The sequence below is a fragment of the Nycticebus coucang genome, chromosome 18 (assembly GCF_027406575.1).
Source record: "Nycticebus coucang isolate mNycCou1 chromosome 18, mNycCou1.pri, whole genome shotgun sequence".
Lineage (NCBI taxonomy): Eukaryota > Metazoa > Chordata > Mammalia > Primates > Lorisidae > Nycticebus > Nycticebus coucang.
The window spans coordinates 60,803,713-60,816,139 of record NC_069797.1 but is presented as its reverse complement, the minus strand read 5'-3'; the positions used below and the strand labels follow the sequence as shown (position 1 = coordinate 60,816,139).

Sequence of the window (12,427 nt, the reverse complement as noted above, 5' to 3'; positions counted from 1 at the left end):
GCATCTCTTCCTGTGCCTCACATGTCAAAGCACAGACCTTGACACCAAATCACGTGAAACCTCAGGAATACAGGAGAAATAAAGGCAGGAGAGAAGGGGCACAGGAAGAATGGGCTATTTGAGCAGGGCCCTGGATTCAGAGGTTTGGGGGCTCAAAGTGACTTACACTTTGGCTGCTGGCCTTCCTCAGAAGTTCCAGGAGAAACCCAGGGGTCTCTCCAGGGAGGCCTGCCACTGTCCATTGTACCATAAGGGGAAACACTAATGGAGAGGGAACTCAGGTAACAGGAAAATGGTATGGAAAAAAAGCAACATTCCCTTCTGCAGTTTCCTGTCCTTGAAGACCCCTTTCAGCCTACAGGGGAAGGGGGTCCCCTCTGTTCATCTATGACCCCAGCTTCTCCAAAGAGCCTCACCTACAAGGCAGTGGATTGTAGGTCCAGAGAAGAAGAGAAGAACTGGTTTTGAGTGTCGGGGGCACATGACCCGGTGCCACCCTGCCTGTGTCAGTCCCTCCATCCTCAGCAAGGTGCCTCTGAGAGCATTTGTTCCCCATTCTCCCCTTCTGCCTAAATGGGGATGGAGGTTTACCGATCCCAACCCCAAAGAGCCCATCTCAGAATAAAAGCAGCAGCAATAACTAATGCATTGTGTGTGCATAGCATGCGTTAGACACTGTGCTTACTGCATCCCTTTTAATCTTCCCAACCATCCTATGAAGTAGGTGTTACCACCCCATCTATAGGAAGGAAAACTGGGATGCAGAAGTGAGGCAACACTGCCAAGATCTAAAGGCCAGCAAGTGGCAGAGTTGGCATCAGATCTGCCTGGCCCCAGGCAAGAACCGTAACTGCAGCCCCCACCTTTTCTTGCTTACTGGGTAACTCAGGACAGGTGGGGAAGGACCTAAGCGGTAGAGTGTGGGGAGTATTCATTCGGGCACTATTTTCTAGCATGCTGAGTTCTGCCTTGAGCCTGCCCTGGAGGATCCCAAGATGCCTCCAGGGCTTAGACACACTGAAGTACCCCACACAATGTAGACTCAGCGCTACCAGCTGCTGCGCTGCAGCACCGAGCACTGGTGGCTAGACTCAGGTTCCGAACAAACCTCAGGCCTCATGAGGTGGCGTTCAGAGAGGCTGAGGCACCAGCACCTGATGGACATGCACAACTGTTCCTTCAGGGCCCTCAAAGCAGGGTCCACCAGGCCAGGGCTTGTGGTGTCTGGATTGCAGGGTCAAGTCAGAGAGGGGCAGATTTCCCCAGAGAAGCAGATGACTCCTGAGAAGACCCCCAAGGTAGTGGAATCTGTGGCTGTACTTGAGATTCTGGCCTCTGGGAGGAGTTCTGAACGTCCCCTGTGGACAGAGTGGAAGGTGGCCCTCCTCTCCTGGAGGTAAGGAGCCAGCCAGAGGACAATCTGGCCAGGAGGAGCTAGTGGGGAGGCTCCTGCCACCCTCTTCCCACCATCGCAGCCTGCAGCCTCCTCCTGCTCCGTGGAGACAGCCAGGTGTGGCCCTGGATCCCGGAGGGGCAGGGGGGAGGGGGTGGCGCCTCTGCTCCTGGGGCTCTGGCCCGGCCCAGAGGGGACAGGAAGCCAGGACACCGGGGATTGTCTCTTGCAACCACAGCCCAGCCCCAGCCCGGGAGGAAGTTCTGCTCTCCGCCGGTGCCTCCCTCGTTATATTGTTGAACAGGAAACAGGGCAGCACGGGAGCCGGGCGGACGAGGAGAGAGCGCCAGACGCCTAGCTTCGCGCGCCTGCCGGGGCAAGTGGAGGCGAGGCCAGCGAGCGGAGGCCCGGAGGTGCCCAGGGCCGGGCGGGGGGAGCTGTGGGAGGTGGGAAGGGTGCCCCCGGGCGACCCGTCCTCACCAGGCAACTCCGCGCGCCTGCTCCCCTTTACTCCGCGCTGGGGCGGGAACTGAGCGAGCCGCATCCCCCCTGGGGAGGAGGAGGTAAGCGAAGGGTTGGGGGACGGGAGGTGTCAGGCCCAGGCCCCAGCGATAACCCAGGCATTGAAGACACTGTAGCTCTAGTTTCCCGGGCCTTGGACCTGAGGACCTTCTGGGACGGATGAGTTCTTGCTCCAGGCATCCTCCCCGCTCTCCAATCCCTCCTTGTTCTCTTCGCTTCCCCAAGGTCGGGGAAGGAGCTGAGGCCAGATCCCCTTCCCACCCAGTCCTAGACACTGCGCTCCGGTGGGAGCATCCCTTCTGTGGGAATCCTAGAAAGGGCCTGGGGAGGGCTGGAGTGGGCCCGGGGAGGGTAAGGCCGCAGTCTGGCTGGAAAGGGCTGGCAGTTGGTGATTCAGGGTGCAAATGATCTCTCTCGGAAAGGGAACGCCCGGACGAGACAGCCGACTTCAGCCGGGCATTCCCAAAGCCGCGTGCCCACGGGACGCAGGGGCTCGCTAACATCAGGTTCCGCAGCGGGTGGAGAGAGAAACCGGGCAGGGACCGAACTCTCCTCTCCCAGGGCTCTACTGGCGACTCGCCAGCGCCCCTTCAGACGAAGCCCTCCTGGCTCCGGGGCCTCCCGGGTGCCTTCTCTAGGTTTGGGCTCCGTCCCACCCACCCCCACCCCCACCCCCACCCCCGGGCCCTGTCATAGGCAGTCAGGGTCCTCCTTGCTTCTCCTAGACAGAGGTGCTTTGGGGATTGGGGGCAGCCCCCCTGAGCGTCTCTCTGCCTCTTCTCCCCTTTCCAGCTGCTGTTCCGCGGACGGTCTCTCGGGCCAAGCCCCTGGAAGTCCCGCCCAGGGAGATGGTGGGGGCCTAACCTGTTGCCCCTTCGCTGGCTCCGCCCATCCAGCCCATGGGCTCCCGGCCGCCCGCCCAGCTAACGTGAGTGAGCGGCGGGGGCCGGGGAAGGGGCTGCGAGGGGAGTGTCTTCCTGCCTGGAGTTTATTTGCCGAGCTCTGGGCAGCTCAGTGTGCCCTGGGACTCAGTTTACACCCCTTCCTTCATCCGGGAACGCTAGAGAAAGTAAAGAGAGAGCGTTAGGGGCCCCCATCGGAGACTGCTCCTGCGGTCCCTCAGCCTCAGCAGGTAGCCCGGCTCCGAGGCCTGGTCTCGGGCCACCTTGTCAGGCAGGAGAAGGTGTGGGCAGTGTAAGGGTTTAGAAATCAGCCTCTTCTGGAGGAGGACACCGATTCATGGATTTGATAGAGGGACACAGGCAGATTTAGTTAGGCTCTGCCCCCTTCCTTGTCACAGAGCCAGGATGACCAGGCAGCGGGCGAAGGGAGTGTGTGGTGACCGCTCCAGAAAGCTTTGGGGACCCTGGAGACCCTGCAGGGGTAGGCACTGTCACAAAGTGCATCTTCTAGAGGCCATTCTCATGGGGCAGTGATCACAGGGTAGGTGGGTAGGCTGTGAGGGCCAAGACCCTCTGGGGAGGCGGCGTGGGAGCTGGAGAGCAGGGGGCAGTGCGGGCGCCTCTGGGCAGGCTGGGCGGGCTGGGCTCTGGGTTCACTTCTCTGGCGAAGCGACGAGGGAAGGAAAGAGAAACCAAGAGAACCGGTTCCCCTGCCTTGGCAGTTGAGTTTCCTACACCAAGTCCCTTGAACTAAGTAAGGCAGGGACACCCTCAAGATAGAGCTACTCCAGGGGCTGCCCCCAGAACCGCTACCTGGAACTTGACCCCGCGGGCCTAGGGTGCAGACTGATGGGGGCCGGGGGGGGGGGTGCTGCGGTGCTTCTCTTGGAGTCCGTGAGGGCAGGACCCGGACAGGGAGCGGCGGGAGATGGGCTGTTCTTCCCACTTCACTAACGGGAAAACGGAGGCTCAGTCAACTTTTAAGCAAATGTGGTGTCGACCTTCTCACCGGCAATCACCCTTCGTCTTGGAGCCCAGGCTTCCCTAGCGGTAAAGTTGGTCCTGTATTGCCCACACCGAATGAAGGGATTGTCCTCATTCCATCACAGAGTGTAAGAATAGGAGCCATAGAGATAATTTTATGCAAGTCCCCATTTTGGAGATTGGAAAATTGAGGCCCGTGTGCACGTGGCTAGTGCAGACTAGGATTCGAACCCATGCCTTCCTTCAGTGCCCTAGCACGGTGCTCTTCCCTGCTCCGCCGCCCTGACCTTCGTGCCCACCCCCCCTTGTTGCCAGCAGGAAAACGCCGTGGCCGCCATGGCGGCGGACGTCGTCAAAGGGGACGTGTACGTGCTGGTGGAGCACCCTTTCGAGTACACTGGCAAGGACGGACGCCGCGTCGCCATCCGGCCCAACGAGCGCTACCGGCTGCTGCGCCGCAGCACTGAGCACTGGTGGCACGTGCGGCGCGAGCCTGACGGCCGCCCCTTTTACTTACCAGCGCAGTACGTGCGCGAGCTGCCAGCGCTCGGCGGTCCCGCCACTGCCCCACCGCCGACCGCGCCCCACTCGGGCCCCACGGCCCCCGAGCCTCTCGCCTACGACTACCGGTTCGTGAGCGCGTCGGCGGGCCCGGACAGTACCCCCGCCGAGCCCCGGGGCCGTGCCAGCTCGCTATGCGGCCCTGCGCGGCGCGACGACGTGACACGTCGCAGCAACCTGGCACCTGGCCTGCCCGCCTGCCTGTATGTGCGGCCCCTGGCGCCAGTAAGGCCAGCGCAGTCCCTGGACGACCTGGCGCGCACCGCAGTCGCGCCTCCTGCCCTCCTTGGGAGCGCGGGCGGCTTCAAGGCCTGCAGCGTGGCAGGCTCCTGGGTGTGCCCGCGGCCCCTGGCGCACAGCGACTCGGAGAACGTCTACGAAGCCATCCTGGACGTGCGTGGCCCGCAGCCAGAAGACAGCCCTGCGCAGGTACGCAGCTGGGCACCGGGAGGCGGGCAGGGAGCCATGCCTGCACGGAGCCGGGGCGCGAGGAGACCTGTTCGGCTTAGCGTCCTGCTCGCGGCCGGCCAGCATGTCTGCCGACTTCGGACGAGCTCCATTTCCCCAAACCCAAAATGAGAGTTGTGCACGCTCACAATCCTTTATCTGCAACTCCCAAATGCCAAAGCTCCCTGGAAGTTCAAAGGTTTTTCGTAATTCACCCGGTGACAAAACTTCACATGAAACTATGAGGATGTTGATGGTCTTTATCCCCCTCAGTGCCAACTGTTATGTTTTGCTGCAGGAATGCAAATGAGCTTGATTGCAGAGGGCAGCCCCAAGCCCAGCTGGGAGGTTATATAATCCAGAGGCAGGTGCCTGCTCTCCTATTATCTTTCTAAAATTCCAGCCAATCTGTATGGATGGGGGATTGTGGACCTCCGGGGCTGGCTCCACCTGCCTCGCCTTTCTCCCTGGACCTTGGGGGTTCGAATGAGATGGATGTGAAAGTAAGGAGTCGTGTTCTCTTTGGGGCTGTTTCTAAATTTCAGTTCCTTTTTTTTTTTTTTTTATAAACAAAACCAAAACTTTTTGATGAGTTTATTTCAGAAAGAAGTCCAGTTATGGTAAGGGTTCCCCAAACTTCCGCGTCCAGTTGTGTTAATTTGGGAAATCGAAAATAGCGCACGTTTTAAAACACTCTTACATCCTCAGAATCCTCTGGGCGGAACTGACATCTTGAACTTTGGGAACTTTTCAGGCCTGAGGGCAAAAAAAGATCCACAGAAACCGTTCTGTCATGTGTTGCCAGCAGTGCAATTACCTGTGAGAGTTCACTTCCACTCTCAAGGTCTCAGTTCGTTCTTTAACCCAAAGGGATGTGACTCTGTTGGGTCACCTGCCAGCTGCTGGCGGGCTAAGTAACTCTCCCAGCGTCCTCGTGTGTAAGAACAGTACCTAAGAATCAGGGTTGTGGTGAGCCTTAAATAAGGCGAGGCGTGGAAGCGCTGGGCAGCAGATGGCGGCGGTCTCCTCAGACTGCCTGGGATCCCCCCTCGGTGCGCTTCCCCGGGGTCTGCGCCGCCTTCTCTCGAGTTTCTTCAGGGGCAGCCCGCCCTCTGGTGGAATGGGTGGAGAATAGCACCCAGCGGACGGGGACGCGGGCAGTGTCTCTGCCAGCAGGCAGGCAGCTCTTCTGGGATAGGTGGCTTTTGTTTCCTGGGCACGCCCGTGATGGCGCACTCCCAGGTGTGTTTTCTGTCCTAGTGATGGTGGAGATGTGCCTGCTTCTCTGAGGTAGGGAGCGTCCTGGAGCTGGGGAAATGGGCTTGCTGTGCGTTTGGCCCAGGCAGCGTGCAGAGTGTGTGCAGGAGGGGCGAGGAGGCAGCCCTTTACCACGAACCAGGGCTCTGTAGATCTGCCCAAGAACCCAAACCCAGGAGGCAGGAGATCCCCCAGGTCTTGGCATCTCCTGAGTAATCACTCCCATGCCGGAGTTCTTGCCACTTGATACCTTTGCCCTCCCTCCCCCAGCACTTGTGTGGTATGTAGGGTGGGACACGGGTGATGGGAGGACTTACAGGGCGGAATTGGGGCATCTGCCAGAGACCTGGGTATTGAGCAGGAAGGCTGCTGCCTGGCCCCACTTGTGGCCTTAACTCACTGTGTGGCCTCAGCAAGTTACTTAGCATCTCTGGACCTGCTTCCTCCCCTGTGTCATTTAGTAACCCCATGGACTTACTAAAACCACATTCTCTGTGACTGTGCTTTATTCAAATGCCAGCTGTGGGTCTCCCTGACACTCCATCCTAAACAAGTTCCAGGCATGGGGAGCTGGTGCTCCCTTAGGAAGGAAACCCCATCCCTGCTCTTAGTTGTTCCAGACAGCATGGGAAAGAATTTCCTGAAAGGTGAGCTGGACTGTTTTCTCCTCAGAGGACACAGGAGCCCTCTCCTCCCCCTCCTGCTTCATGGTCCTCCAGGCCCATTCACTTGACTATTAAGCATGAATTAACTGAATACCTGCCAAGCCCCAGGTGAGCCAGCTGTTGGATTTAGAGATGGCAGGCACAGCCACAGCCCTGGGAGCTCATGTCCCAGACTCAAGGCTGGCTAGAGGGGACAGATGCTTCAGCCCAGCATGCTGCCAGCTGTGATGAGGCTGTACCCAGGGTGCTGTGAGCCATGATAGAGGTGAAGTCTGGTCCTCGCAGCCCCTCACCTGCCCTCTGCTGGGGCTCAGAAGCAGAGTGTGGGCTTGGGAGTGGGTTTGTCCCAGATCGGTAGGGCCTCATGGGCCCTTGCCAGGAATGTACTGAGGACCCGAAGTGTTGCAGCCCTTGGAAGGCTTTTAGCAGAGAATTGAGAAAAGATCCCTGTGGCTGGGGACTTTCCTAGTCTTGTTGGCATGAGATGATGATGGAGGTTTGGGAGGTGGACTCAGCAGGGTCTGGTGGCCTCTGGGCTGGGGTGCTGGGGTATAGGAGGGAAGTCAGGCTGAGTTCTAGTTTCCCTGTTGCACATGTGGGAAGCCAGTGGTGCAGTTTACTGAGAGGAACTCTGAGAGGCGACAGTTGGAAGAAAGATGGGGCTCTTCTGCTAGACAAAAGGAGGAAAAGAGCCTGAGAGGAAGCAGCAGCCAGGGAATGGGAGGAAAAGCATGAAAGTGCTAGCCCAGAAGCCAAGAAATGTCTGTGAGGGGGAATGACAGGAAGGTCAAGTTAGATAAAGGCCAAAGAACATTTGTCTGAAGTAGCCACCAGCAGGCCAGCAGATCACCAGGGTTGCTGAAGGCAGAGGAGTGATGGTGAGGATGAGGATGGAGAGCATAGACAACTGGCCAGAGGGGCTGTGGGGTGGAGAGTGGACGAGCAAGAGCCAGGAGATGAGGCTGAGGATGGCAGGGAGGTGGCTGCTCAGAGAAGATATGCTGGGAGGGCTTGGGAGGAGAGGCAAGGATGTGAGGAGGGAGGTGACCAGGTTGCTGGGGAGAAGGGGGTCCATCTGCCAGGCATCAGCTCAGGGCTCAAGGCAGGCTCCTCAGCAGGGCCAGGGCACCCTCAGAGGAGTCTCTTCCACATACGGAATTTTACAGCCTTGTCATTCACCATTCACTCAGCACATATTGAGCACCTCGTGTGTGCTGGTCACCCTGCTGGACACTGGGGACCCAAAGCATTGTAAGACACAGTCCCATAGGAGCACAGTCCTATGGGCTCTCACTCAAAGGCTTGTACCCAGGCTTGAGCTCCCAGCATCTGGGAAGGTAGGTACAGCTACCCCAATTTGCCCTGAGTACAAACAGAGGTCCCGAGAAGTTTAGAGACTGGCCAAGGGTCACACAGCCAGGAAGTGGCTGTGTCCAGGTCAGTTCCAGGCTCTGTTTCAGTCAGGTGGCCTTCAGGATGGACCACTCTATTACCCTGGACAAGAATAATGCAAGCCAAAGGCAAACAAGTGCTCACTTTTCTGCGCACCCTATGTGCCCAGCCCTGTCATGGGCAGGAACTCCAAACCCTGACCTTGCTATCTGCAGCTGAGAGTATAGTGGGAAAATCGGACATCTAGGGTCAGGGCAGAGCAAAGGCTTCTGGGGAGGGAGAGAGGAAGACGGAGAGGTAAGCTGGGAGGACACCCCTCCCCCAAGGCAGCCACTCAGGGAGCCAGGGAAGCAGGCAAAAGCCAGTGCAAGGAAGGGGCCTCAGAGGGGGTTGCGGTCCAGTCCTGACTCTAGGATTTCTGGGTGTGTCCACCATCCCCACCCCAGAGGCCGGAGAGCCTGGGAGAGCCCGGTAGATCTGGCTGGGAGCCCGCCCCTGCTGCCAGACATTGGCTGCTGGGAGAGTTATAACCGGCAGCTGCCACTTCTTACCCAAACGGGCCAAGCGCGCCGCACCTGAGCAGGTGGCCTGCACAGGAAGGAGCCAGGACCCTCCTTCTTGGAGTCCTTACCTCCTCCAAGAACTGTGAGTGACCCCTCGCCCCGGGGGAGGAAGGGCCTGCCTCAGTTTCCTACTCTCTCTCCTTCCTCCTAAACTCTCCACCAGGTCCTTCCCTATCCGGTATGAAAGCCCACCCAGCGACCCCTCCCCTTTGGATCAAGACTGGCTCCCACTTCCTGGGGCAAACTCCAAGGGCAGCCCCAAGGCTGTGATTGAGACAAAGTAACTGGCCTCAGGACAGATGGACCTGTCCTCCTGCAGGGCCAGCCAGGGGCCTTTGGAAAGGAGGGAGAGTTGGTAACAGCAGAGGAGCTGAAGCCAAGCTGAAGGGACTCCAGTGAGCCTTTTGCTTGAACCCCCACCTCTGCAGCTCTCCACCCACCAGCTAGGGCAGCCATAGGGTGGCTCAGCTGGTTCCCTCACACCTGGCCTGACCTTTCCCTCCCCATGACTCACCTGCAACCCCAGGATGCCCCAGGACACCCCAGGAGCCCCCATGTCCAGGTGATCTGACTTATGAGAGAGCAGGTTCTTGGGTACCTCTCCCACCCTCACTCCACTTTCCTGGCCGCTGAGAGCTCTCGCTACCCATTCCCCCCTCCCCACAGGCCTGGAGGTGGCCCCATGGTCCTCTGGAGATCTCCCAGGAGCCGGGGCCTCATTATTTACCTCTTAGTCCCTGGCCCCCTTCAGCCCCAGGCCTCCTGAGATGGGCCCTCTGACAAGTCCACCTGCCTCCTCACCTCCTTCCTGAGCCCCCACAGTTGCCCTCACTCTGCACCTATTTTTTCTGTCCTTCCTAGAGCTGCCAGTGTCTAGTAGTATGAGGGGGCAGACATCCGTACTGACATGCCAGTCCGCATTGGGTGGTCAGTGCCAGGCCTTGGGGCATGGGAAGAGCTTGATAGAGTGTGGCATGGTTATGATGTGATAAGGTGCGTCTGCTGGGTGCAGGATCCTCTTGGCAGGAGGAAACTCTAAGAATGCTTCCTGGAGGAGGAAGGTGTGGCCAGAAGTAAATCCTAAAGCTTTGTACAGTTCCCTCCCGTGAAACCCTCTGGATCACGTGCTTTTTCAGTGGCAGATTTTTTTTTCTCAGTGATAATTAGTCTTTTCAAGTTTCTGCTAGTTCTCTAGTTAATTTGGGCCATTTTATATCTTACTAGAAAAGCATTTGTTTTCTCTAGATTTGTAAACACTGCACTTTAAAAATGTATTGTTAATTTCTTTGTGGCCAAGTAAATGATATTTTCTAAGTTTTTCATAGACACATATAGAGAAAAAGCATACTTTCTCCTTAAGGGATATGAGGTCCCATATGAATCAAATCAAGTTTATTAAGTTGATTGATTATATATTGTTCAAGTTTTCATTTCCTTTGTATCTTTTTTTGTTTTTCTTTCTAATTCCGATAAAGTTTTATTAAACTTCCCTCTCAAATTTTTGTTATAAAGTTCTTCTGGTGCTTTTATTAGTTTTTGCTTTTCATTTTTAACTATGCTGAGTATTGAGTATTCTCTTTTTTTTTCTTCTTTCTTTTTTTTTTTTTTTTGTAGAGACAGAGTCTCACTTTATCGCCCTTCATAGAGTGCCGTGGCCTCACACAGCTCACAGCAACCTCCAACTCCTGGGCTTAGGTGATTCTCTTGCCTCAGCCTCCCAAGTAGCTGGGACTACAGGCGCCTGCCACAATGCCCGGCTATTTTTTTGTTGCAGTTTGGCCGGGGCCTACTCATTAAGCCACAGGCATCGCCCTTCATTTTTCATTTTTAACTGTGCTGAGTATTGAGTATTCTTTTTTTTTCCTGAATAAATGTTGTGTGCTATCTTTACAAATTGCACCTTTCTATCATAACACGGCATCCCTCTTTACCCTGTTTTAGTGCTTAAATTTGACCCTACTATTATTAATATGGCCACTCTTTATTTCATATTACATTACATTTTTTAAAAATCTCTCTCTTTTTTTTTTTTTTTGAGACAGTCTTACTTTGTCACCCTTGGTCAGGTGTCGTGGTGTCACAGCTCACAGCAACCTCAAACTCTTGGGCTCAAGTGATCCTCTTGCCTCAGCCTCCCAAGCACTGGGACTACATCCACCACAACGCCCAGCTGTTTTTAGAGACGAGGTCTCGCTCTGGTTCAGGCTGGTCTCAAACCAGTGAGCTCGGGCAATCCACCACCTCGGCCTCCAAATGCTAGGATTACAGGAGTGAGCCTCCTTGCCCAGTCCCAAATCTCTTTTTTTTAACCACTATCATTTTTTATACTGTATTTCTTGTATATGTCATATCACTGTTTTTTGGTTGGTTTGTTTTGTTTTGGAGACAGAGTCTCACTCTGTCACCCTGGGTAGAGTGTCATGGTGTCATAGCTAACAGCAACCTCAAACTTTAGTTGGCCTCAGTGATCCTCTTGCTTCAGCCTCCCTAGCAGCTGGACTATAGGCACCCACCATGATACCTGGCTAGTTTTCCTATTTTTATTTATTTATTTATTTATTTTTATTTGTAGGTGTTTTTTTGTTTTTTTTTTTTTTGAGACAGAGTCTCATTATGTCACCCCTTGGTGAGTGCCGTAGTGTCACAACTCACAGCAACCTCAAACTCTTGGGCTTAAACGATCCTCTTGCCTCAGCCTCCCAAGTAGTTGGGACTACAGGGGCCCGTCACAACACCCGGCTATTTTTTGGTTGTAATTGTCATCGTTTGGCAGGCCCAGGCCGTGTTCAAACTGGTGTATGTGGCCGGCACCCTAGCCACTGAGCTACAGGCACTGTAGCTGTAGTTTTCCTATTTTTAGTAGAGATGGGGTCTCACTCTTGCTCGGGCTGGTCTCCAGCTCCTGAGCTCAAGCGATCCACCCTCCTCAGCTTCCCAGAGTGCTAGGATTACAGGCATGAGCCACATATATCACTGTATTTTTTTAAACCCAAGCTGACTCAAGATTTTAAACCCAAGTCTTTTAACTGGAGAATTCAACCTCTTTGAGTTTCTTTTAATAACTGATACACTATACTTGGTTTTATTATTCTGGCTTGTTTTAAATGTACTGGTTTGCTTTGTGGCTTTTCCCCTTCAATCTAGTTCCTGTGGGTTTCCTTTGCCTCCCCCTGTTTCATTTTCCATTTCTCTTTTTTTGTTGTTGTTGAAAGTGGGGGCAAAATTAGGAAAGCTATCATTTATTAATGAATCCTGGCTACTTTGGGTTGATTGTTACAGGGATTCTTATTTGGTCCTAGATTAGATGCTAGAGATTGTAGTCTGACTTCTTACAAATTGGACCTGTAAATAGTAAATTGACTTCCTGGACTTGTTTCTGCCAGATCGAGGGTCAGAGTTCTATTCTTAAATATGGTCTGGCCATGGTTGATATTTTCAGTCTCTCAAATGTGATGTGTTTGGATAACAGTGGGAAGACTAGTGTGGCTGGTGTTAGATGAGGTTAGAGATTGGTCGAGAGTAGAACTGTGTCTCAGTCTGTTTTGTGTTACTATAAAGGAAATACTTGCAGTTGGGAAATGTATGAAGGAAAATGTTTTATTTGGCTTATGATTCTGCAGACTGAGAGAACCATGGCACTGCCACCTGCTAGGCTTCAGGGAGTTTGCAATGAAGAGGGGAAGTCAAAGGAGGAGTAGATATGTCACATGGTGAGAGAAGGGGCAAGACAGGAGGTGGTGC

General features: G+C 54.9%; 1 protein-coding gene across 5 annotated transcripts in view; it reads left to right on the top strand.

Moving 5' to 3' along the window:
* Nucleotides 1–1,326: 1,326 nt before the first annotated feature.
* ARHGAP27 (Rho GTPase activating protein 27) overlaps nt 1,327–12,427 on the top strand; it is a 33,742-nt gene continuing 22,641 nt past the window's right edge. The window contains exons 1-4 of one of the 5 annotated variants that reach the window (XM_053568059.1): nt 1,327–1,510; nt 1,632–1,806; nt 2,708–2,843; nt 4,120–4,791. In XM_053568059.1, the coding sequence (XP_053424034.1) occupies nt 4,138–4,791 (654 nt within the window). In that variant the 5' untranslated portion in view covers nt 1,327–1,510; nt 1,632–1,806; nt 2,708–2,843; nt 4,120–4,137. Of the gene's footprint in view, nt 1,511–1,631; nt 2,554–2,707; nt 2,844–4,119; nt 4,792–8,414; nt 8,769–12,427 lie in introns of those variants that run through there. The other 4 variants (XM_053568058.1, XM_053568056.1, XM_053568057.1 and 1 more) reach the window with 4 other exon arrangements.